Source organism: Typopeltis vanoorti, chromosome 7 (assembly GCF_054136105.1).
Source record: "Typopeltis vanoorti isolate ZY-2024b chromosome 7, IOZ_Tvanoo_1.0, whole genome shotgun sequence".
Classification (NCBI taxonomy): domain Eukaryota; kingdom Metazoa; phylum Arthropoda; class Arachnida; order Uropygi; family Thelyphonidae; genus Typopeltis; species Typopeltis vanoorti.
Genome location: NC_143555.1, coordinates 124,161,189 through 124,188,242, shown reverse-complemented (window position 1 = coordinate 124,188,242; position 27,054 = coordinate 124,161,189). Strand labels below are relative to the sequence as shown.

Here is a 27,054-nt window from a genome sequence, read left to right as displayed (position 1 = left end):
TTAACATTTTTTAAAATATTTTTTTATTATGTTACCATTTCTAAATATAATCCCACCAGCATTACATAATTTCTTCTATAGTTTGACTGGAAATGCTTATTTCAATACAAAATCAGCCAGTCAGTGTGCCCATACCATTTTGATGTTCATGCTTTAAAAATTGATTTTACTTTAAAATTAACCCAAGTGAAAATCTCTTCTTAAAGCTTATAAAAATCTAATACTCTATAACAAAATAGATTAAATATCTTGAGTTACAACTAGCAAGCCAGCTGCTAGCCAATTTCTAGAAGCATAAAAGCAGCTGTTTAACAGTTCTTCAAAAAGGCAGGAAAAATAATCCTATAATTTCCAGTATATTTTAACTGCAAAATACCTATATTATCATCAGAAACTAGCTTAACTATAAACTTTTATAAAAATTTTGCACAACAAAATGAACTTTCTTATAAAATTTACAATCACAATACATCTAAATTACAAAGTACACCCAAAAATGATTAATGGGTTCTCAATATTAGATGATCAAAGAGTAGAAAATTAGACTAAGTGTGTGAAACATCAAAATGTAAACTTCTCAAACAGTTCATGTCTAGAATTTTAAAATTCTGAGTCAATTTTAAAATTTTGTTCTATTACAAGTGAATCAAAATTTTAAAATTCACTTGTAATACATGATTTACAAAAAATTAGTTTCAACAGCACAGAATAACTATATAATATTAAGTTACATCAAACCACAAAGGAGAGATCAGTATACAAGGTCACAACCTGTAAAATTCAAAGTGTTCAAGAAATATCAGTATACAACCATAACAAAACTGGTAGTAGCATAAACTTTGTTAACTTGTAAATTTTAGGGGAAAAAAAAAAAAAATTCAAGTTCAGTTTAAATGCAGCTTCCCTACTTGAGAAGGAAAAATACCTTTAAAGTTTGTATAATCTGAAAGTTCAAGTCATGAATTGCACAAGTCTTCTATGGAGATAGAGTTCTGAACAAGATAGTTTAGAAATAGATTTGATTAAAACCTATTTTTGTACATTGACAACAAATAATAGCAGAACAGTCCTACTGTTGCCAATACCAGTAATGAAATAATTCAGATGATTATTTGAGTTAAACAATTTAAACCAAACAAATGACAAAAGTTCCTTCTTTCCTGAAATGTTATGATGCTTTATTTTAAAACTTAAATCACTATTCTTTTAACTTTCCCTTCAAGGGCAACAAATAAATATGAAACTAATGCCACTAGAATATCTCACAAAAAACATGACCCTCTATTATGGGGACTTCTTTTCCCCATTCACTATCAATATATGCTTTAAATGAAATGAAATGAAAAATTAAGAAAACAAAAATATGCAGTCATCCAGAGTTACCAAAATATGAATTAACTTTATGCATTTTGTGAGAACTAAATCATACATTGATAGTGAATGGGAAAAGAAGTCCCCACAAAAATTTGTCAAAATTCCACATATGAAAGTCAAAAGTCATCTTTCAGAATCTTTTATTGTGGAAGTTAAAAAAAAAGGACTGCAGGTGAACAATATTTGAAATAGCCTAACTAATTACGAAAAGAATGAAATGATACTGACTGATAAATATAAGAATCTAGTTTATGTTTTATTAGTATTAAATGTAATACTATTCCTTATTACTCAATCTTCCCTGATAAAGAAAGTGCAATTTTATCTCTGGATTTTTAATTTTCTCTCTAGTAAATATCATTTCACATCTAAGCTAAAAAATGTTTCTTTCAAACATTGGAAACCTAAAAATTACTTTGTTAACAAGGTTTTGCTACAGACAAGTACACAATGAAAAATTTCACAGACTAGGACAAATTCAGTTTCAAAATGCACCAAACTGTCTTTAAATACAAGATACCATATAATAAATATTAAATATTTGGTCCTTTTCTGTGGCATTTGCCACATTTATGTACATACTTACATATATAGGCCAAAAATTAACTACCTTCTTGTAAAGACAATGGAAAAAAGAATCTGGAAGACCTATACAATTGTAAAGTTTGCTTTTAAAAAAAAAAAAAAAGGAGCATGCAAAGTAAAACTTAAATATACCTTTGTAGACTGGGATATATATACAGAATTCAGAAATTACACTTCAGCAAAAAATACACTAAAAACATCAACTGGGATTTTTCTTACTAAAAAACAGGTATGAAAATTTACAGCTCATCATGCTTAGGTCCACTGAATTCTTCATGAGAAATATAGCCATTCTTATCTTTATCTTCATGTTGGAAAATGTCTTCTACTAACTTGTCTTGATCAGGGATATCTGTCACACCTGAAGCTTCAACTTCTGGCATCTGCTTTTTCAAATAGTCACTAACCTGAAATAAAGAAAATCATTTTAATTAGCTTTATCTTCCATGCAGAATTGTACTGGCAACATATGTTATAGAACTATCATAGTTCTAAGAAAGGTTAGCAGTGTGAACAGATGTAATCAATGGCAGTATCATTAAAAAATGAGGATATTAGGGAACAAAACTTGCCACTAATAGCATTCAGAGATGTGTTAGCATTGCTAATCTGAGGTGGCATGGTCACCTAAACAGAATGGGAGAGGAAAGGTTAGCAAAATTAGGGTTCTTTGTCGGGTTGGCAGGAAAAAGACCCAGAAGAAGACCAAAGATGCAGATGGATTGATAACAATAAAAAGTGCATCAGAAGACAGGATCTGATAATGTTGGCATTTTGAGGTAACACATTAATTTGGAGAAAAGTTCACATAGTACTATCATAATATCCTGTACACCCTCCCCTTCCCCAAGGGAAATATAATGAATTTATTATGTAAAAAATGTTCTAATTCACAGAAAGGTCAAACTAAAATGTTTTTTTCATTTAATGTTTAAAATTATTTCATTATGTAAAATCAACTGAGTTCACCGCAAATGATAATTTATAATTAGTTTACTCATAAGAAAAACAAATCTGTATTAAAAATAAATTTTTTGATAAGGTCATTTATCCAGCTGAAGTACTTAAAAAAAAAAAAATACAGCATCATATCAGTTGTAAGCTAAGTGAAATAAGTGCTACTGCAATAACTACAGATTACTGTTTTACACAGTTAGTTGCATTGGTATTATTCACCAACAAATCATAAAATGCAGATGCTGCCAGTAAGATCATCAGGGAATACCAATAGCCACACCATAACTTGGAAGAGAGAGAGAACTACTATGACTCAGTGGAGAGTTCATACTATAACTTTTCTGAGATAAGAATAGCCCATTTTCCATCTAAAATGTACTGCAAAACTTTAATGGAAAACATTTCTTTATTATGCAATACATTTGAGAAAAGATGTTCAGTTAATAAGGTTTTTTTTTATGCAATCTTAAATCTCTTCTATAAACCAAATATAGTAATTATTTAAATCTATCCAATAATCACAGAATAGTATTTAAACTGAGCAATAAAAATCATCTTCCTCCTAAAGATATTCAGAAAAGCCCACACTCTAGTGAGATTCAAACTAACAGGCTGAAGGTAGAGATGCATTTCACTCAACCAACCAGAGCATGTTTAAAACTGCTGGTTCTTATAAGAGCAGGTAGAAATCCAAAATACTCTATGTTTATGCTTGCATCAAACTTAATTTTAAGTAAACTATCAGTTTGAAATTTAGTTCTTGATCACTTTTGACACTTCAAGTTTTACCTCCTTTACCTGTTAATATTTATTATCAATTTTTTTCTAGTTTTATAAATTTATTTTATATTGTTCTAAACAATGCTTCAATAACCAAAAGATAAAAATAACATCTCAAAACTTCTTGCTTGCAACATGCAAAACAAAACATTGTATAAATAACAGCTTTATAAAGTAATGCTATATAATACAATACATAAGATTGAATTCAATTCATTTTTATTATTTTTTAATTGTGTTGGATGTCTTTTTTCAATAATACGTAATTTTATAGAATTACATATATATTCTATAAAATGTAGGTAATAATACTATAATTTATGACATTTCATTCATTCAGATTTAAATTAATATACTTACAATTTGCACAATATTCACTTCATATAACAATCACAGTAATGGTTTGCAATTATCATTTGCAGTTATACAAGAACAGATAATATGATTATGTTGTTGTGTCGTGCTTTTTTTAAATTTACAAAGTGTTACATATAGACTATTTACATTTATACAATTCACATGTATTTTCTGTATAGCATACAATAAAAATACACTTTTAAGCAAATACGCTGAAGTGCCATTGAATTAGGGATAGTAAACACTATACAAATTCTGTATTGCATAGTGTTTACTATGCTGCAACTCCTGCATTTGCAGGTATGTGTGGCTGAAACTGTTGGCTTCCAAGTAATTCATCGTGAGAAGTGCAATAGGAAACATGGGATTCAGATGTATTTGACAGAGTGGATTGTAGGTGCCAGATGAATGGGTAACTCAACGAACTCGGAATTTCTTGTACAACAGTTTCAAGAGTGTTTTGTAAAAAAAAAAACAAAAACCTAGATAAACTGCAAAGGGCAACCAGCCTTGAATGAATGGGTTTCTCCATCTAATTCACATTGTACAACCTATGGGGCCAGACATTATCTCAAATCACCTTCCATCTGAATAACAGCTCCAGCCAGAAAGAAAGTTAGTGCAAGGACCATGCAACATTCACTTCACTGTCTAGGCTTTGGGAGCAGCTGACCTATGAGTCCCTCTTCTAACGGCATGACACCAGGCTGAATGCCTTGCCTGAGGCTAAAGAACGTTGTAACTGGATGACTGAAAATTAGTGACATGTAGCCTAGAGTGATGAATCACGATTTAAACTTCATAGTACTGATGAGAGACTGAGGATATGGCACTAACCCCTGTGAAGTCATGAATCCTGCATGTTAAGTTGGAACTTCGCGAGCTGGTGGTGATTCAGTGACTTCAGTTAGACATCTTTGGGACCTCTGGTACATGTACCAATGACTCTCAATACATCTTAGTACATGGAACTCATGGCCAACCATTTACACCCGTTTATGCCATTGTGCATACCAATGGAGATGGCATCTACCAGTAAGACAACTACTCATCTCACAGGTCCAGGCAGGCTACTGCTTGGTTCCAGTAGCATTCTTTTGACTTTGAAAAAAGTCAGTGGCCATCTAGAAGCCCTGATTTAAATCCCATTGAAAATCTTTGGAATACAGTCAAGCAGAACGTCCAGGCATTCACCACCAAACTTAAGTGAATTGTGGACAGCTCTGGAGGATGCATGGGCCACCATACCTGTGAAACATTTTCGCAAGCTTGTGGAGGTCTTACCTTGTCATGTAGTGGCCATTATCAGGCCCAGAGGGGATTCAACACATTACTAGGTAGCTATCCCTAATTCAATGGCACTTCAATGTATATAAGTTATGAATAATAAAAAATATTTTATGATTATTATTACATTATATATTCAGATATTACACAGCAGTATTATTACAGTACATTCAGTAATTTTAATATAAATTAATTACATTTCAAGCAATAAATGTCTTTATTGTAAATAAAGTTTATAAAAAAAACTAAGAACTTTTGTCTAAATAATTATGTATTTCTGAGTGAGTGTGTGTCTAAATTATGCAAAGGATAAAGTGAAGGAAAGGAATTTATATATTTATAGTTAGTTGGGTGCTAATAGTGGCATAAGGATGATGAGGCAGAGTAATTCCACTAACTTTGAAGCTAGAATAAGCTTTCTACAGTGTGACTGAAGATTAACATTACAAAAAATAATTAATTAAAAAACCCAGCTAATGCCTTTTTTTTTTAATTCCCATATATAGGGAGTAGGCGAGGCCGTTTAGCCCTATCTAACTTTTGGAGACTGAGTGGGCAGTTCAATCTCCACTGGCATCCAATCAGAGATAGCTGGCCCAAGGCTATCACTAATTAACAGGCACGCAGTGAAGAGAGACGGCTCAACAAGTGCCGCCATCTCGTGGTCCCTAACACTCATATTTAATGTCTGAAATAATGTGGATTCTACGGTCGATTTTCTTGAGTTTACAGGACGAAAAACCAGAGTTTCCAGGAGAAAAAACCCGCTTGCCCGTGCCAGAGATAGACTAACTCGAGAACTGGTCGAAAAAAAAAGGCTTAGAAAAATTTCTTCTAGTCGCCGACTAGCTTCAAAACCAAAAAGTCTTCCTTCGTGCGGTTAAGCGGCATGTTGTGCAAATGCCACATCCACTGAGCTACATAGGCAAAAACAACAACAATAATAATAAATAAAATTTTTTGGGGGCGTTTGTTGTTGGTTACTGTTTTATCTTGGTGTTTCTCAAATGGTGTAATACAGTACACTGGTGTGTCACAAGAGAGCCAGAGGTGTGCTGCCAAAATTTTGCTAGTAAAAAATATTTTAGCTGTTTTCAATGCAGAAAACGGCTTCATCGTTTTTTGCATCAGAAAGACATCTGGACATTTTCAAAAATGTTTGCCGATTACTTTCTTGACACTACTATTGAATGACATTGGTTAAGGAATCTGTTCAGCCAGTCCACTGTAACAGGTGCCACTGAATTGGACCTAACTGCCCAAAAACACATGACTGAGCCAAGTATCACACATTATTGCTGATGTTCAATGAACTAGACAAACAAATTTTTGCAAAAGAATATCCAGACATTTCTAGACGTACTGTTTCAATTATGTTGCCTTTTATTCCACTTACTTGTGGAAGCCAGGTTTTTCTAGCCTCGTTCAAATTAAGATGAAATTCCAATCCCAAATTCAGTCAGTGGAATGTGAATTAGTCAGTGTATCTTCCAATATTCCTTCATGAATGTATGATTTTTTATAATTCCTTCTATATTAAACTGGCAGAATCCATTAACTTGAAGGTATATCTTATTTCCTCTTTTCCTTCTATCCACCCAACTCCGTAATCCACATTCCCTTAAACACTCTACATAACCAACACTCCAGAGTCCCAATATCACTTTAGTCATTCACCTTTGGATCCTCTCTAGTGCTTCTGCATCACAATGAAAACTAAGTGACCAAATTTGAGCACAATACTGTATGCCCACAGATGCAAGACCTTTCGACACTTTTGTGCATGTCAGAAGGAGAATCCATTCCGATAATAGGGTAATCAATCCATCTTGTGTGATGAGTTGTTTATTATTACACATCAGAAAATTAACTTTTCTTTTAAGAACATTGTTGTTTTTAAAATAATTATTTTGTTTTGTATAATAGTTGGAAATTTTTACGTATAAAGCAGTGATTTCACGTGTTGGTGACCAATTCGTACATCCTTTATTTCTTTCTCCCCTTCATGAACCTATTCTTGGCAATCTGCCAGACCGAGCTCTATGAACTGTGAATGTACAATAGTCCATATGTGGTCTGACCAATGCCTTATATAGAGGCACCAACTCTTTATCCCTACATGTCAATGTACATGCTGATGTCCATTGGCATGCACACAGACATGAACATACACAGTCAGGAAAGGAATGCAATATAGAGATTCTGTTTGAAATATTACAATGTAGGTTTTCATGTGTGCATACAGCATGCAAGAGAGAAGAAAGGGAAAGGAGTAAGAAAAACTGACTTGTTGCCAATTCCTAATTATGCTTAGATACAAATATTTTGATATAAATAATCATCAATTTCCTGACATGTACCATCAAGAAGTGTTCAGGTTACTATGAAAACACTAGATGAATAGGTATACATTATTAATAATAATCTCTTATGAACAATTTTCCTCCAAATAAGTCTCACTTGTAGATGAGAGCTATTAGAACTCTACTCCAATCAACTGGAATTTAACTTTCTGATGAGGCCCTCCGAATTATGTGATTACATATAATTCGGAGGAATTAAGTGACACAAAACCACCACAAAATTTTTATTCCTCCATACAAATTCTCCATATTTCAGGTTGAATATAATCTAATCCAGCTGTCTTTCTGCATTTCAAGTTTTTGATGGCTTCTTCAAGTATTGATAAGTACTCCTCTTGAAAATGTTCTAGTATGGTTCTATCACTGTTTGTTTTGTTTAACAGTCTTTTGAAACAATTACTCCAGACATCTAAGATATCCTTATCTTCAGTTTTCATGTCACCTTTATAATCTAATTCCTTTTACAGTACTCTTTCTGCCATTTCCAAATTTTTTCAATAGCCTCCAGAACAGTTTGCCACATCCCTGATATTTTCTAAATTTCTACCAGTCTTCTCATGACTTTTATTTAGCTATTTTTGCACATAGGTTAGTCTTACATTTTTCTCTGTATTGTTTTAGGGCATCTGCCAACTTATTTGCAAGGAACTTTTGATATGCTTTCTTCTTTTCCAAAACCGCTTCTTTTAACTTCTTGTGTCCACCATGGGGTTCCTATTTTTCTGTCCTTACAGACTACAGGTATCCCTCGATTAACGTGGTTAATTAATTCCTCAATGTCACCGTGTATATCAAAATCGCATTAATAAAATCTAATAATCAATGGTAAAAAGTACAATTCGTCCCTAATCGATTACTGTACTAATAGTTTGTTTTATATGGTACTCTTTTAGGAAAGATAAAAAATGAATGCAAAATAAATGTTTAATAAATATTTGTACCTACATTAGTTACTGCAAATTTTTTTTTATCAAAAGAAGTTATAAAGGGTCGTTTGAACAGTTTTAGTTATTTTCTTATTGGCATAAATTCTACGATAACAAGCAAAATGACTCTCCAGACCTCAGCAAATAAGCACTCTTCGATTAACATCTGGATCCATATCCGTTACTTGCTGCTCAAGCGATTCTAAACTGTGAAATATTCCATCTAGTTCTTTGACTGCTATTTCCTTTGGAAGCTCATCTTCACATTCCATTTGTTCATTGTCTTCATATGTGCATCGTTCAATTTTAAGAAGATCATTGTCACTGAAATCTTTTGAATTTGAATCCAATAATTCTTTAACATCTTCTGCATTAACACCATCAAAACCGAGGTCTACACCAATTGCAACGATTTCTTTGACCACATTGTTCACAGGATTTTGAAAACAACCTAAGTCATTAGCGCATTCTGGCAGAAGGTTTTTCCAAACAGATTTCATGTAACTAGAAGATACTTGCTCCATGAGTCATGAATGTTCTCAATTGCGTGTTTAATGTTAAATGTTTTCCAAAATTTGTGGAGCGTAATCACATTTTCTCCCATTGTTGTTTCTACTGCCTTTGAGAATGTCTTTAAGAAAATAGGCTTTGAAAGTTGCAGTGACGCCCATGTCCATGATGTAGCAATGATATCGTATTTGGTGGGAAAAATAAAACTTTCACATTCTCACACAGATCATTAAGAGAATTTGGATGACCAGGTGCATTGTCTAAAAGCAAAAGAGCTTTGAAAGACTAAGTTATTTCTCTTGCAATAAGTTTCAATTGCTGGGCAAAAATAAGACTTTTAAACCAATCTTCGAATAGACTTTGGTTAACCCAAGCCTTCTGATTCGCCTGCCAAATTACAGGTAAAGAGTTCTTGTTACATCCTTTTAAAGCCCTTGGGTTCTGAGTTCGATAGACAAGCAGCAGCTTCAATTTAAAATCTCCATTAGCATTCCCTCCAAACAAAACAGTTAAGCGATCTTTTGATACTTTATAGCCTGGTTGCGCTGCTTCTTTTTTTGATATAAAAGTTCTAGATGGCATTTTTTTCCAATAGAGTCCAGTTTCATCTACATTGAAAATCTGGCGGTAATCTTAATCATTTTTTCGATATCTGCAGTTCAGCAGGAAATGTGGATGCAGCATCTTCACCTGTTATTTTCACATTCTTTAGTCCATCCCTAGATTTAAAATTTTCAAGCCAGCCTTTGCTAGCTGCGAATTTTGAATTGTCTTCTTTATATTTAGTCTCTTTAAGCCTGTTTTCAAGACTTAGAGCTTTGGCCGTGATATTATAGGCACTAATTGGAATTCTGTTTTGATTGCAGTCTTCCAGCCAAATAATCAACAGATCTTCCATTTCAACTATCATAGCACTCCAGTTACGTGTGCATTGCATACTTGCAGATGTAGATGCCACTTTACCTTGCTCATCAGCTTTGGATAAAATAATCCGTATTATAGACTAGTTAAAACCAAATTCGCGTCCAATCTTACTTTTACTTTCACCACGTTTAAATCTTTTAATTATATCAAGTTTTATATCTAAGGTATATAACCTTCCTCTTTTTTTCACTTAATGACCCGGTTGTGGGATTGCTCTTATTCTTCGACATGATCAATGGACTGTAAAATTTACAAAGAAAGTAATTTGCAAATACGTACAACAGAACAACTGAAGCTTGTAATGCATCCACTCTTAATGCTAGCAGCGAAGTTACTGGCTGGCACTCAGCCTCGTGACATGATTTTCTCAGGATTTTCCCAGCCTCGTGGTGCGATTTTTTTATTTTTATTTTTTAGAATGTCTTTTTAAGAAAATAGGCTTTGAAAGTTGCAATGACTCCCATGTCCAAAATGTTGGATTTGGTGGGAAAAATAAAACTTTCACATTCTCACACAGATCATTAAGAGAATTTGGATGACCACAAGGCTAGCAGCCTCGTGGCGTGAGCATGATTTTGCATGGTAAATTTAAAGGCGCATTAATCAAAACTCTTGCCGCGTATATCAAGGGATTGCCACAATTAATTTCTTCATGATAATCAAATCCGCGTTAAGCAAGGGATATCTGTACTTCACCACATACCTCCCTAGCTAAATTAATCAATGTATTCTTCTGAGTCTGTCACTGAGTTTCCAAGGTTTGGTTCTTGTTTTCAAACAGTTTTAAATTTTCTTCAATAATGTTTGTATAGAAGTCTACAGTTTATTTGTAGAAGATGCTCAACTTTCATATCTTTTAAAACAACTTTCTTTTCTTACATATTGTTGTTTTCTATGTAATATCCATTTTTATCCTGCTTAGTCATAGTTACTTCTAATTCTTCTGTACACCTCTTGCATCTTGAACTAGCATGAAGATATCACTATCAACAATGAAGTAATCAATGAGGCTTCCTTGTTTTTGCATCTTCTCTCCATGTTAATTTGTGCACATCTTTATGTTGGAACACTGTTAGTAATGGCTAGTCCATGTCCAGAAATGAAATCTAGCAAATACCATTATTAGTTTTGCCCTTTTTGTTGCCGAAATTTTCCCAAAAGTTATATCCCTGTTGTAATTAATTTACTGCTCAACTATTTAGATGTCCAACAAGAAGCACTTTTTTCATTTTCTTGATGTCAGTTGCCTGTTATAATGATGCAAAAAATACTTTTTCTTCCTAAGAAGAATCTTCCATCATCATCATCAAATTCCTGCTATGTACCCTCAAGGGGTGTACAGGATATGACAGTACCACATGAAAAAATTACACCATTACTAACTTCCTATCTACAATTTTCCTCCAAATCATACATTAATTTCCTCCAAATCTGTTACTTGTCAAGACTCCAACATTATCAGATCTTATATTTCTATCGTCTAAGGCACTTTGTACCGTATCAATCCAGCTATATCTTGGTCTTCCTCTCAGTTGTTTTCCTGCCAACCTGGCAGAGAACACTTGTTTTGCTAATCTTTCCTCTCCCATTCTATTTAAGTGACCATACCACCTGAGATTAGCTCTGCTAATGCATTCCTGGATGCTGACAATGTCAAGTTCTTTCCTAATATCCTCATTTTTAATATGCTATTGCCATTGATGCCATCTGTTCACACCTCTAATCTTTCTCAGGACTTTCATATCTGAAGTCTCTAGTCTTTGGTCAAGTGTTTTACTTCTGACCCAGCTCTCAGATCCATAAGTTAAAACTGGTTTGAACACTGTCTTGTATACAGCTAATTTAGTGGTCCGACTAATTTCTCTCTTATTCCATATGAATTTATTCAATTGACTTCCCACCATACCAGCTTTGCTAGTTCTGTTGTCTATTTCTATATTTAATTTACCATCTTCAGTAAAAATTGTGCCTAAGTAGCTGAAATGTTTTACTTGTTCCACAGGTTCTCCATTCACAACACGGTTGACATTTTCAATGATTCTGCCTATTTTCATTGTCTTTGTCTTTTTATTGCTGACCTTCATACCATATCTATTACAACAGCTATTCAATTTAGTCAGAGAATCTTGCAGACTTGTAGCGGATTTATTTAGAAGTATAACATCATCCGCATAAAGCAAAGAGCTGACATTAACATCTCCAATTTTGATATCAGGTTTAATACCACTTTCCTTCATAATGTGATCCATATAGATAATGAATAACAGAGGCGATAATGTACATCCTTGTCTCACACCAGATTTAACATTAAACCATTTCCTGTACTTCCTTCAATTCTAACTGCTGACTTACAACTCAAATAAAGACTAAGTATTGCTTGATATAATGCCCCATTGACACCATATAACTGCAGCGTATTGAATAGCTTCTCTCTTGGCACCTTGTCATATGCCTTTTCCAAATCGACAAAACTTAAATACAGATCTTTGTTATGTTCCCATGCTTTCTCGACTATTTGTCGTAAAGTGAAGATCTGATCCTGACAGCCTCTATTTGGCCTGAATCCAGCTTGTTCTTCACCAAGCTTTTCTTCCACAATTCTTCTCAACCGTTTCTCAAGTATACTGGCATAGATCTTGCCAGGAACACTCAGTAGGGAAATACCTCTGCAATTCTCACATTCAGTTTTATTTCCCTTTTTATATATGGGTACAATGAGAGATCTACTCCAATCATCGGGAATTCGTCCCTCTGTCCAGCCTTTCTGAACTATGCAGTGCAGCCACTGTAAGACTTTTATACCACCATACTTCAGCATTTCTGGTCGAATATTATCTACTTCTGCTGCCTTTCCACATTTCAAGCCTTTGATGGCTTTTTCTACTTCAAGTATGGATATGTATTCCTGACTGCATGCCTGGTCAGTGTTTTTTTTTTTTATCACTGTGCTGTCATCACTGCTTGTTTCATTTAGCAGTTTTTCAAAGTAATTACTCCATACTTCAAGGATATCTTTTTCTCCTGTTTTCATGTCACGTTTATCATCTCTAACTCCTTTTACAGCACTCTTTCCTCCATTTCTAAGCTTCTTCAACAACCTCCAGAATATTTTGCCACCTCCTTGATATTTATTTTCTATATTCTTGCCAAAGTCCTCCCATGACTTTTGTTTAGCTAGTTTTACACACTGTTTAGCTGTTTTACATTTGTCTCTGTATTCTGTAAGAGTAAAAGCTGACTTATTTGCCAGGAACTTTTGATATGCTTTCTTCTTTTCCTTCACTGCCTCTTTAACTTCCTGTGTCCACCAAGGAGTTCTGATTTTTTTATCCTTACAGACAACCTCACCACATGCCTCTCTGGCAGAATCAATGTTTTCTTCAGAGTTTGCCACTGAATCTCCAAGGTTTGATTCCTGTTCTCAAACTCTTTCATTTTCTTTTCAATAATATTTCTGTATTTTAGTGTACAGTTCACATCTGAGAGTTGCTCAACTTTTATTCGCTTTAAAACTTTCTTACATGTTATTCTTTTCAATATGAAATTCAATTTTATCCTGCTCCAGACTAAATAGTGATCACTTCCAATTTCAAATCCTCTGTACACTCTGGTGTCCTGCACCAGGGAGAAGACATCACTATCAACAATAACATAGTCAATGAGACTTTTCTTATTCCTAGCCTCTTCTCTCCATGTGAATTTGTGCACATTTTTATGTTGGAACATGGTGTTAGTAATAACCAGTCCATGTCCTGAGCAGAAATCCAACAGATATTTGCCATTATTATTAGCGTTGCTCTTTTCTCTAAATTTTCCCAAAATATTTTTGTATGTCTCGCAATCATTTCCTACTCTGCTATTTAGATCCCCAACAAGGACCAACTTTTCCTTTTTCATTGTGTCAGTTGGTTTTTCTAGAGCATCAAAAAATTCCTCCACTTCTACCTTAGTAGAACCTTCTGTGGGACCATAGGCACAAATAAGTCTCATTGTCCAGTTCCCCATTCTCATATTTGCCCACATCACTCTACTTGAGACTGACTGCCATTCAAGAAGATTAGCCTTGTATTTTGTGTTGAATACTATGGCTACTCCTTTTCCTTGATTGTCATTGCCTGAATATAACATTTTGTATTTATTGCTTAGAAAGATCTCATCACTTTTGGTCTTTTTTGTTTCAGTCACCGCTATTATGTCGATCTGGTACTTATCTAATTCCTCAGCTAGCTTCATTTCTTTGCCAATCAGGCTTCTTACTTGATAGTACCGATCTTTAACTCTGGTGATGTTGAGTTGGGGTTTGTTTTCAGATTTGTTCCAGTAGCTGACTTTTCGCTGTTCGCCCTGGTTCCCTGGCGAAAACAACAGGGGCCTTGTTTAACCGGGCGACGATCCAGCCGGCATGAAATTTTGTCATGTTGTACCATCATTTTTTATTTTGGTTTAACCAATAAGAATACAATTTGGTCGGCTAAATCCCAAATTGCCAGCCCATCCTCGTTCGTTCAGTATCAAAGTAGATACCCAACAGGGTGCACCACGAGAAGGTGAGGATTGGACATTAGGTCAGAAGCCCTGGTCGGTTCTCCGCATTCCTTTAAAGGCTATGTGGAGGTCTTCTCTCAGTTATACAGCTTTAACCCTTAAGCACCCCTTCTTCTTCTTCCTAACGTGTTAAGATGGAGCATGTTCCAGTAGCTGACTTTTCACTGTTTGCCCTGGTTCCATGACAAAAACAGCAGGGACCTTGCTTAAACAGACAAAGCCCCAACATGCCATGAAATCTCATGTCGTATTATCATATGCATTTGTGATTTAAGCAAATATAGTATAATTTGACCAGTTAATTCCAAATTGCTAGCCCATCCATATTCATTCAGTACCTAGTATCTAATGGGGTGCACCACATGAAGGTGAGGATTGGACGTTAGGTCAGAAGTCCCAGTCAGTTCCCTGCATTACTAAAAGGCAATGTGGAGGTTTCTTCCCGGTTATCTAGCTTTGACCCTTATGAAACCCCCCCCCTCCTATTCCATAGGAATTTATTCAATTTGCTCCAAACCATACCAGCTTTGCTTATTTGTTGTTTGTCTATTTCCAGATTTAATTTGCCATCCTCACTAAAAACTGTGCCTAAAAGGCTGAAATATTTTACTTGTTCTATAGACTCTCCATTCAGAATGCAGCTGATGATGAACAAGAGTAGAGATAATGTAAAATCAGGGTAAGACAAGGAGGCATATTAACCATCTTCTTGTATTTCCTTCAATTCTAACTGCTGATTTACAATGTTCCATTTACCCTATATAATTGTGTTTTGAAAAGCTTTTCTCTGGGTACCTTATCATATGCCTTTTCCAGATTTACTCAAGTACCATGTCACATTTTGACCTGAATCCATGGTCTTCAATCCCAAATTTTTGCTTCCACAGTTTTTCTGTACCTCTTTTCAAATATGCTTGCCTAAATCTTATCTGAAACACTTAGTAAAGAAATTCTTATATAATTACCATGTTCAACTTAATTCCCTTATTATGAATGGAAAATAAATGACCTCAATTCCAATCATCTGAAATTTAACCTTTTAACTAGGCCTTCTGAATTACATAGTGCAACTACTACACTTTTATACCTCTATATTTAAGCATGTTGGTCAGATATCATCTACTCCAACTGCCTTTCCATCAAGTATTTGATGGAAAGGCAGTTGTAGAAGCCATCAAATTTCAAGTATTTGATGGCTTTTTCTACCTTAAATAATGATATATACTCCTGTTTGCATTCTTCTTGAAAATTTTCTGCTACTGTTCTAACACTGCTTGTTTAGCAGTCTTTCAAAAGTAATAACTCCAGATATCTAGAGTATCCTTATCTTCAGTTTTCATGTCACCTTTATCATCTTTGATTCCTTTTACAGTACTTTTTCCTCCATGTCTAAGCTTTTTCAATATCCTCTGAACACTTTGCCACCTTCCTGATCTTCTATGCTTTTACCAAAGATTTTCCATGACTTTGGTTCAGCTACTCTTATACATAGCTTAACTTTTACATTTTTCTCTATTATTCTTTTAGGGCATCTGCTGCCTTATTTACTAAAAATTTTTAGTATGCTTTCTTCTTTTCCTGGACTACTTCTTTAACTTCTTGTGTCCACTATGGGGGTTCTTATTTTTCTATCCTTACAACTTTGCCACATACCTCCATAGCTGAATCGATATTTTCTTCAGAATTTGCCACCGAGACACTCCAAAGCTTGGTTCATTCTTTCTTTAATAGTGTTTGTATAACTGAGTCTACAGTTTACCTGTAAAAGCTGCTCAACTCTAATTCTTTTTAGATATGTTTTTTTCAATGTGATATTCAGTTTTATCCTACTTACAACTAAACAATGGTCACTTCCAATTTCAAATCCTCTGTACACTCTTGTATTCTGAGCCAGCATATAAGATATAAACTATCAACAACAGTCAATGAGGCTTTTTTTTTTTTTTGTCTCTCTTCTTCTTGTGTCTTCTTTCCAGATGAACTGGTGCAGATCTTTATGTTGGAAGATGATGTTAGTAACGACTCTTGTACATATCCTGAGCAGAAATCCAGCAAATGCTATTGTTATTAGCCTTGTCCTTTTCTCCAAATATTCCCAGAACATTTCTGTATGCTTGGTGGGATTTGCTTTCCACTATGCTATTTAGATCTCCAACAAGTACCTTTTTTACCATTTTCTTTACATCGGTCGCATGTGCTAATGTCTCAGAAAACTTCTCCACTTTTTTCTTAGAATCTTCTTTGTGGAATCATAGGCCAAATTAAGTTTCATTGTCCATATCTCATTTTGAAGTTTGCCCACATAACTACTTGGGGGGGAAAAAAAAAATGTATTGTCTAATTATCCTATTTTTAACTTAAATGTTAAAAATCGATATTAGTGAAAAAACACTAATATCAATTTAAATTGTTATTTTGCTTACCTCCTCTCTTGATAGTTGATTGTCATCATTAAAATCAATTTCCTTAAAGACATTGACTGGTGCTGGACCTTCTTCAATTCCAAGGCACTCAACCTGAAAAATAAGTGTTGCTTTGGGTGGAATTCTATCACCTGAAAAGAAATTAAATGGAAACTGAAGTGCTGCAGAAGATTGAAATGCAAGTAGTCATCTCAGATATTTTACACATAGAAAAATTAGGAAGAAAGCTGTTAATAAAAAAACTAGTTATGAAATATTAATTTGTTGGACCATCATATCTGGCACACCTCTTGAAGATATCAGAAAAAACATATGTAGCTCTACTGAGCTACATATGCTTTTTGGCTAATGGTAGCATGCTCTGGTTGTAAAGACTCTGGTTGGGTTCAAGTAATTAAAAAAAGTCAAAAAGCATCTCACACTGAGGCAGCAAATTCCCTTACAAAAATCCAAGTTTTTTAACCTATAAAAAAAAGCCAGATGCTCACAAAAATAATTAATACACATAATACGTATGCAATAGAAATATCAGCTTTATGATTTTACTGTCAAAATTAACCATAATAATTTTAAGTGGGAAACCAATTTTCACTTCTGTCAAAAGCAAATGCTAGTCTTTTCTAACCAATTTTGTGATAGTGGGCAATATGACTTGCAAGATAATCTAAACTCTATCACCAATTTGTTAAAAAAAAAAAAAAAAGTTATTTGACATTACTATAAAAATAACTTGTGATCTAATTAATCTAAAGAGAGCCACTTTGTAAAGCATGCCACATTTCAATAGAAATTCACTTTATTGTGTCACCTGTATTCACTACAAAAATAAATCCTAGAACTGTACAAAATTGTTTGGTTCTTTTTATAATTTCTCCTATTTATTTTTTTCTATATACACTGTTTCTTAAATAATAAAACTGTTCATAATGAGCGTGTATTAAATAACTATTTGGGAACATTGATCAAGTGTAAACGGATAAGCATTTTAATACCGACTTTTCACCAAACTTAAGCTGTTGGCATCGTCAGGGTACAAGCATTGAGATTAAACATATCACAAAATAGATCTTAACTGTAAATTCTAAATTATAGTTACAGTAATTATAGTAGTTACAGTAGTTACAGTAAATTATAGTAAAATTATAGTTACAAACTAAAATAGCATTATGTCCGCGCGGTTAGCCTGGTGGCTTTGCGCTTCGCAACCATATGCCTGGGGAAGGAGTGTCCTAGGTTTGATTCCCATTGACGACGTGAGGAGCTTAAGGATCTTCCTCAGCCATAGCCAAGTTAGCCGGTTTTGGGCGTGGGCAGCAGGGTTTTTTCCGCCAGTTTATCTGGGGTTTTTCATCCCGCAAGCAGGCAAACCGGCCCCGTGAACACACAGGTTACAGTCATAAATACTTACGGCAAGGAAGGCAACGGGAAACCACCTTGCTCATAATCATCTCTCCCTAGAATGGTAGCTTATAGCTACCCTCCCGCGGCCGTATGGCAGATGGGAACCAGAAGAACGTGAATAATACATGTGTTGCATGTACATGCTTTACTAGCTGTTGCTAAGGAACGTTCTATAGTTAGCATTAAAGTTCATTTCTTGTGTGTTCAGAGATCTAATTAGGGCTTTCCATATCTCTGCAAGTATTAAACCTTGTTTCCTGTTAAGGTTATCTGTAGTGCGTGCGACTATGGCTGCTTCTTTAAACATTCAAGAGTGGTAGTCTTCTTCTATGTAAGGGGTACAACTTTTGTCCCACTCAATGATATGATTTGTTGTGGAAAAATGTGACGACAGGACTGATATGTCTTGTCCGTTATTTTTAACATAACCAACGTGTTCCTTCTGCCTAATCTCGAGGCTTCTCGAAGTCTGGCTGAACTTGAACTTTAATGCTAACTACAGAACGTTCCTTCAACAACTAGTAAATTATGTACACGCGATACGTATTATTCATGTTCAATGCTATTTTAGTTTGTAAATATAATTTTTAGAATTTACAGTTAAGATCTATTTTGTGATATGTTTTAACCTTAGTGCTTGTACCCTGACGATGCCAACAGCTTAAGTTTGGCGAAACTAGTCTGTATTAAAATATTTATCTGTTTACATTTGATCAATGTTCCCAAATAGTTATTTACATTAATAAAACTGTTCCTTATTTAAATTTACCATGGTCAATATAAATGAAAAGTAAAATTAACTTAATGTGCATTTATTTTGTTATTAAATTTTAAATTTTGTCACAAGAGTTAAAACATTTTGCTTTGTGATTTTAGATGCTATCATTATCTTAGGAGATAAAAGTGAAAAGAACTTTCCATTGATTCTACCATTATTTTGCTTTAGCTAAATTTGACAGGGATCCTTATTTAAACTAAGCCAAAAGACAAATAGCTAAAATGAAAATTCATATAGGCTGAATTTTTTTGTTATTACGAAGTTGGAATACTTCATAGTAACAAAAAAAAAAAAAAAATTTGCAAAGGAGATTCCATACAATAATATATAGTACCAGTAGAGAAAAACAAAACAAGGGTTTGAGAACCAATATGAGTCTTCCATTTGCTTTTGCTTGGAGGTTCTACTCTTAAAATTAACTAATGTGAATTAGTCAATTCACATTTGAAAATTTTTTTCCATTAAATAGATTTCACTACAATGCTGTTGAGCATGACAATATGTTTTCTGTGAGCAGTATTTAAGAAGCATATACTGCTTTTTTCTTCTTTTTTTTTTTCAAAATACCTATTTTGATTGTTGATGACAATGGAAAAAAAATTACAAAATTTATCCAACTATAAATGGAATCTTTCATAAGTGATATGTGTGTCAAAACTCAGCTAAGGATACGCCACAACTAGAGTGATTTAAATACAATAATTAACAGATGAAAATATCCAAATCAAATCAATGTTTATTACATTTTTCTTAATACCATTAGTCTTCTACTAGGATTTATCAATAAAATTCATTAGCTTTTCAAGGTAGCCATCCATGAATAATTTAGTCCTATGAGAACTTTATAATTCAGTTTAAAGTTAGGAGATGATACATTTCAAAAAAAGATACCAATCAGAAATAAGTAGGATTATACTTACCAGCTCCATTTTCTCCATAACCAAGGTGAGGAGGAATAGTGAGCCGACGCTTTTCGCCGATGCACATATCTAATAAACCTTGATCCCAACCCTTAATTACTTGACCAATTCCTAACTGAAACTGAAATGGCTCTTTTCTTTCATAACTAAAAATAATTCATAAGATATTAGGATACAATAATATTCAAATTTAAGAATGCATTATTTACTACTGATTCATCTTAAGTTGTTCACTTATACAAGTAAAAGGCAATCCAAACATTTTCAGAATTTTGAAAATGTAACTTTACGAAGTTTGAAAAACCAAATAATAAAACAAGATTTATTATTCACTCATCAAAATAAGCCATTTTCATTAAATTATCTTTTAGCCACACACACAGCATTCATATGATATAGGCTTGTGACCTTTCATGTATGGATTTCATAAAAAACAAATAAAAAATGCATAAAGGCCTGGTACTACATGGAGATAACCAGACACCAACCCAGCTTCTTCCTAAGCATGTCATAATCGCCTGCCCTGTAGTTTCAGAATTATCCCTTTTTGATAGAATATTCCTCACATTTTACAATCTCCCAAGTTAAGACTGCATGGTCACTTTCACCAATTGGAAGCAATGGTGTCACCTTGGTTATGAATAGCTCTTCTGATCATTTTGACCAGGTCCAATACTCTCACACCCTAGTCTCCTCCATCACATGCTGCCCTAAGTAATTATCTTTTGGCAAGTGTATAAATTCTATTTGCTTCCTGACATGTGATCTTTGTACTAAGTTACTCATTGTACTAATTTGGCAATGCATGTCTTCCAGATCATCTGTGGAACTCCCTGGCCTATAGCAACAACCAACTGTATATTTTGTCTTACTGGCCTTAATCTCACACCTGATTCCTTCAGATAAACAGTCACTCTCCTTCCTGTCTCCTATTCCTTTTGGTTGCAATTCATCTGCTGTCATCAGCAATCCCCCCACATCCTATCTTCTCTGAAAATACTAAACCATTCACAGTACATCATCTGCTGTTAGCCAAGTCTTACTAATGCCCATAACATTTGGCAAGGTTGCACTAACCAATGCCAAAAACCTACCTCTTGTTCCTGATACTTCTGGCATTAATAACATTTTACACTTACTAACATTGAACTGATAGCCATTTTCATTTGCCCAAATTTCCAGCCTATTCAAATCATTCTGAAAGGGCTAGATATCAATAGCATCTCCGATTCTCCTTGAAAATTTTCTGCCTATTCAAATCATTCTGAAAGGGCTAGATATCAATAGCATCTCTGATTCTTCTTGAAAATTTTCTGCCTATCTTTGCATCATCAGCAAACAACTGAATGTCTCCTGTTAGATCTTTCCAAATGTCATGAATGTATATATTGAACAACAATGGTCCAAGGATTGATCCCTGGGGGTACACCACTGGTTACCTTAAATCTGGCATATTCACACCCACTGTATACCACTTTGATATCTGTCAACCATCCACTGATCCAAGTCAAGAGTTTATATTACAATTCCATATTCTCCAGTTGTTTATGCAACAGCCTTTCATATGGTATCTTATCAAATGCCTTAGCAAAATCCAGCATTATCATAGTGAATCCATTCCCATTATCCAACTTGCCCATAACATTGTTATAAAATATGAGCAAATTGCTAAAACATGACCTTCCCTTAGTAAACCCATGCTGCTCCTTGCAAAGTATAGCTTGTTTGTCTACCCATTTCTGTATGCAAGTTCTTACCAACCTCTCTAAAATCTTCACTACCACACCAGAGATACTGATAGGTCAGTAGTTAGACATCAGTTTTTGTACCACCCTTGTACAGTGGAACTATCATACATTCCTTCCATTCCTGTGGTATCCTGAGCTGAGACTGAAGTTATACAAACATGTGAAAGGCCTAGCCAATTCAGTTGAACATTACTTTAGCAAACATGCTGATATTCCATCTGTCCCTATTGACAAATTCTTATCCAAGTTATGCAACAGCTCTTCAACCTCATTTTCATGCACATCTAACTCTTCATCCAATGTAGCACAGTGCATCATGTTACATACACCTGGTTGATATATCTTAGCAAAGTGAGTGCTCATTAATTGAACAATCTCGTTAGCTTCTACAACTGGAGTGCCATCTGCATTCAGTAAAGGCAAACATTCTTTATGCCCAGAACTCTGTATTCAACGTGTCAGTCAATGAATGGTGGTTGTTAGATATCATCCTTTGTAGTACCCGTACGATTATATTCGGTGTGGTGGCTCACCCACTAAGGGTAGCACTTGCAGTTCACTCCATGTGCTTCCATCTCAGTATGGTATCACTGACTGTTGACCTGGGATAGCCCAATTTGTTGAACAAATAAGCCTGCAATATGGCATCCGATCATGATGCCTCTTTCAAACTATCAGTTCCCTTCTCACAGCCATTTCATCCATATCACTCTTCCTTGGTTCACTAACCCAAGTTGAAGTTGTTCACACATTTCTTCATCACTACCCCCACATTCTCTGGCCTTATAGCAACATCCAACTAAATATCTCTTCCTGTCAACCTCTGCTGCCACTATTTCCCTCTTTCATGTCTATTTTATGTGGACATAATTCCCCTGCTATCATCAGCAGCATTCCTCCTCCCTTCCTGTCCTTTCTATTCTTGCAAAAAATACTGTACCCTTCCATTTCTATTCCCATCAGGATATCATCTTCATTCAACCATGTTTCACTTATTCCAACAATTTAGAGGAGAATAAACTCAAGAAATGAAACCATTTCATCTCCTTCATTTGATACTCCTGGCATTTGTAAAAAAACAGCAGTTCACTTTCAGATCTATAACCAGTCATACCCAAGCCACCTGCCCAATCACCTTTATTACTGCTTACCATATGTCTGCTCAGTCACAACTACACCTCACTCACTTCCCAATCTAAAATCTGCTCTCACTCTATGCCATGTCTCCCTATTTCCCTGTTCCTCTTATATTCCCATTTTCTCTTCATCTCTCACACTACTACTACTACTGTTTCCATTGCAAGCAATTATGTCTCTTCTTTCACTTTATCTCTGACTTCTGATCTCTTGCCACCAGATATGTCATCATGTTAAAGCGCATAACTTTACATTTACTAACACTGAATTTGTTTGACCACATTTCCAGCCTACTGAAATCACCCTGTAAATGCCATATGTCTTGATATCCTGCCATTCTGATAGCCCTGCCTACCTTTGCGTCATCAGCAAACAACTGAAGATTTGTCAAACCATTCCTAATATCATTAATATATAAATTAAACAATGGATCAAGGACTAATTCCTGGGGCACACCACTGGTTATCTTAAATCTGGCAGATTCACTCCCTGTCCCCCCATATACCACTTTCTGATGGAATACCTACTTATCCAAGCAAACAGTTCATATTCTAATCCCATATTCTCCATTAAAGATACCAAGTAAATAATTTCTTAGTGTCTTTGATGTATAATAGAGAACGTATAATATCACATAACCAAGGTAAGAAACTTTCAACCCATATTCTCCAGTTTATGAAACTGGCCTTTCATGTAGTATTTTATCACATGCCCTAACAAAGTCCAACAGTATCATAGTGTATCCATTTCCTTCATCCAACTCAGCCCTGACATAAAATATGAAAAAAACTACTCAGACAATGATCCCCCTTTAGTAAACCCATACTGTTCCTTGCAATGCATAGCTTGTTTGTCCACCCATTTCTATATGTAAATTCTTAGCTACTTCTCTAAAATCTTCACAATCACTGCAGAGATATTGAGAGGTCAATCAATAGTTAAACAACATTCTTTGTACAATGAAATTATTATACATTCCTTCCATTCCTCTGGGATCTTTCCCAAGCTAAACCTCAAATTATACAAAACATGTCACGGGCCTAGTCAGTTTAGACGAACATTCCTTTAGCGTACATGCTGATATCCCATCTCTCTCTCTCACAGTTACCAAATTCTTTCCAGAATGATACACGCACACACAAACCAGGGTACTAGATCTTCACAAAGTGAGCACTAATAAATAATGAATAGCACCTGCATTTAGAAAATTTATTTTATGAATCAATCATTCATGCTTCAAAATTTTAAAATTTTGTCATGTTTAAAAAACATGACAAAATTTTTTCTTTACATACTCCAACTTAGCTTTCTATATAATATGCAACCTTTCTGGCTTATACTTTATAATATTTCATAACTCTTCTTACTCTTATTCTCATAATATTCCTTCCATATCATCATCTTCTTATCGATCTCTTGCTTAATAAGATTGCACATATAAAAAAACTCTTTGTATCTCACAAAGATACAAGGAAGAGGTCCAGAAAATTCTGATAAACACCTAGAACAAAAATGATATTAAAGCAACTGATATAACCACAAGAAAGAACATATATGAGGATATAAGAAAATAAGTTACCTTCATAACAATGCTAGCATGTTCTTTCTTGTGGTTATTATTATACTGATATCTCCATGGAGTCAGGAGACTTATCGCAAGAGACCCAAACTATTCACACAATATCTATCATACCTCTTCTTTAACTCATTTACAGACGAAGCACTCAACTGAATCAGGCAACGCATTCCATTCATTTACCACTCTCCAAGCGAAAAATCTAGTCCTCACATCCGTGTTAACCACACTCTTAATTTCCAGGGATGACCTCTTGTTCTTCCACAACTATCCTAATGCTGAAATATTTCCCTGCAATCTTATGGTTATATCAGATACTTTAATATCATTTTGTTCTACGTGTTTATCAGAACTTTCCAGATCTTCCCCCCCCCCTTGTACATGGTGGTACAAGTTGTACCACCAAATACAAGACCAGGTAAGCTCACCTGGGTATTACTGAAAACACAAACATTCCTTCCATTCTTATAAGATTTGATCTCGAGTCATTCAGGAACAAGATTAAGAATATGAAGTCGCTCACTGCAGTAATATAATCAATCAAATCATGAACCATTATGTATTACTTTTAAGTACCACAACTGAATGGTACTATAAATCTACACTTGTGATCAGAGCTGGCAAATTACTTAAGATGCATCTGTTTCTGAAAAGTACTACACTTTATATATATATATTTAAAATTTTTTTTAAATATATATATATATATATATATATATATATATATATATATATATATAATTCAATTTTGCTTTTGAACTATGCTGGATATCCTTCCTCCCACTCTCTCAGCTCTTTTAAATAATATCCACCGACGCAGAATTAGATTATTTTACTTCAAACTGGGAACTAATGTGCTGTTATTTTACCTCTTGTAAGATGTATGTATATTACACACACGAGCGCGGTCGATGATGTTTTAGTAATCAGTTGATCATACTAATTCTCGTTCTTTCTATTTACTATTAAGCATTAAATTCTGCATTATATTTAGAAATATAATGCAGCTTAAAAACTATTACTAAATTTAACCCTCAATTAAAATATCCCATTTTAGTTTTGCGGGAATGTATTCATCGGTTTAGAACAGCCATCAGACTAAACTTTACCTAGAATCGAATTCTGTACCATCATCTAACGTTCCTTTGTAGTGCATAGATAGAAGATCTCCACGTCTTGTTTTTCTTTCGCATTTTTCGGGTTTAAATAAAACTTCGATTTCTAATTCTTCACTTTCTTGCGTTCTTACTAGATGAAGAGGACCTAAAACTGCTAACACTTTAACAACAACTATTATCGTATACAAAAACTGCCTCATTTTTATTTCTATAAAAATAGCCTTCACCCTGATCGCATAAGCAAGTATTTAAATTATGTCAAGGTAAATGACCTTGTTGTGTTAGCCACGTGGTCGTACACCGGGCTTTTTATGATTGGTTGAGGATATATGATATTCGGTTACCTTGATTATTTTCTATAGAGGGCAAGAAAACCAATTAAGGAACTTCCGGTTTTATGAGTATCAGGTGTAAATAATATACTTGATTTATATGCTTAATACTAAATTTATTATCTTAATAAACAAACGTAGACAGATATATTTTGTGAATTCTAACATAGTTTTTTTTTTCGTTTTTTATGGCGCAAAGACATCATGGGTCATACTGCGCCAGGACACAGGCCACCATAGTAAGTGCATATGGTAATTGGTTAGTAGGACAATCACAAACATCCATGCCCTTTGTGGGATTCGAACCCACAGCCTCTTGGCTGGAGAGGGGATACGCTAACCACTCGGCCGGCTCTAACATAATTGCTAGCGAGTAGATGGTAATACGAATATGTAGTAGAATCATCATCAATTTACTAATACGTACTCTCAATGGTGGGATGGAGGAGATCAGGATAATAATAATAATTATTATTATTATTAGACACCTCCATGGAGTCCAAAGACTCATCGAGGGAGAGTGTGCCAACAGCATCAAACGACATATGACAGCATTACATGGTTAAGTTTACATCATTAATAATCACCTATCAACAATGTTCCCCAGAATTAGTTTATTACTTGTCAGTACTCCAATGCAGTAGAGCTCAAGTATTTTGAATAAAATTTATTTTTTTTTTTTTTTGCCAGAAACTTTGCTTTCCAATGGAAAAGCATTTCCTGCCCTCGAATAATATCGAGCCCCAAATGAACCACCAACTACTCAGTTGTGGTCCCACAAATAATATCAAACAAAAGCCAGCAAAGATTGGTCGATTGGTAGAGCTTCTACTACTAATGGCTCAGTTAAGTAAGTCTGAACGCGGTTAGTAGTTGGAAGGGGCCAATCGTTCGATGCTGGTGGCACACTCTCCCTCGATGAGTCTTTGGACTCCCTGGAGGTGTCAAATAATAATAATAATAATAAAATCAGACAAAGCATAAAATAATATTTAATTTAATTTGAACACCAG

General features: G+C 34.5%; 1 protein-coding gene across 1 annotated transcript; it reads right to left on the bottom strand.

Annotated features, from left to right (window-relative positions):
* Positions 1-25,981, bottom strand: Fkbp14 (peptidyl-prolyl cis-trans isomerase Fkb14). Its single transcript, XM_090396107.1, has 4 exons — positions 25,701-25,981; positions 20,131-20,276; positions 17,032-17,162; positions 1-2,366 (listed from the first exon to the last, which is right to left on the bottom strand). The coding sequence occupies exons 1-4, from the start codon at positions 25,907-25,909 to the stop codon at positions 2,199-2,201; spliced, it is 654 nt and encodes a 217-aa protein (XP_090252233.1). The 5' UTR covers positions 25,910-25,981; the 3' UTR covers positions 1-2,198.
* Positions 25,982-27,054: the final 1,073 nt, after the last annotated feature.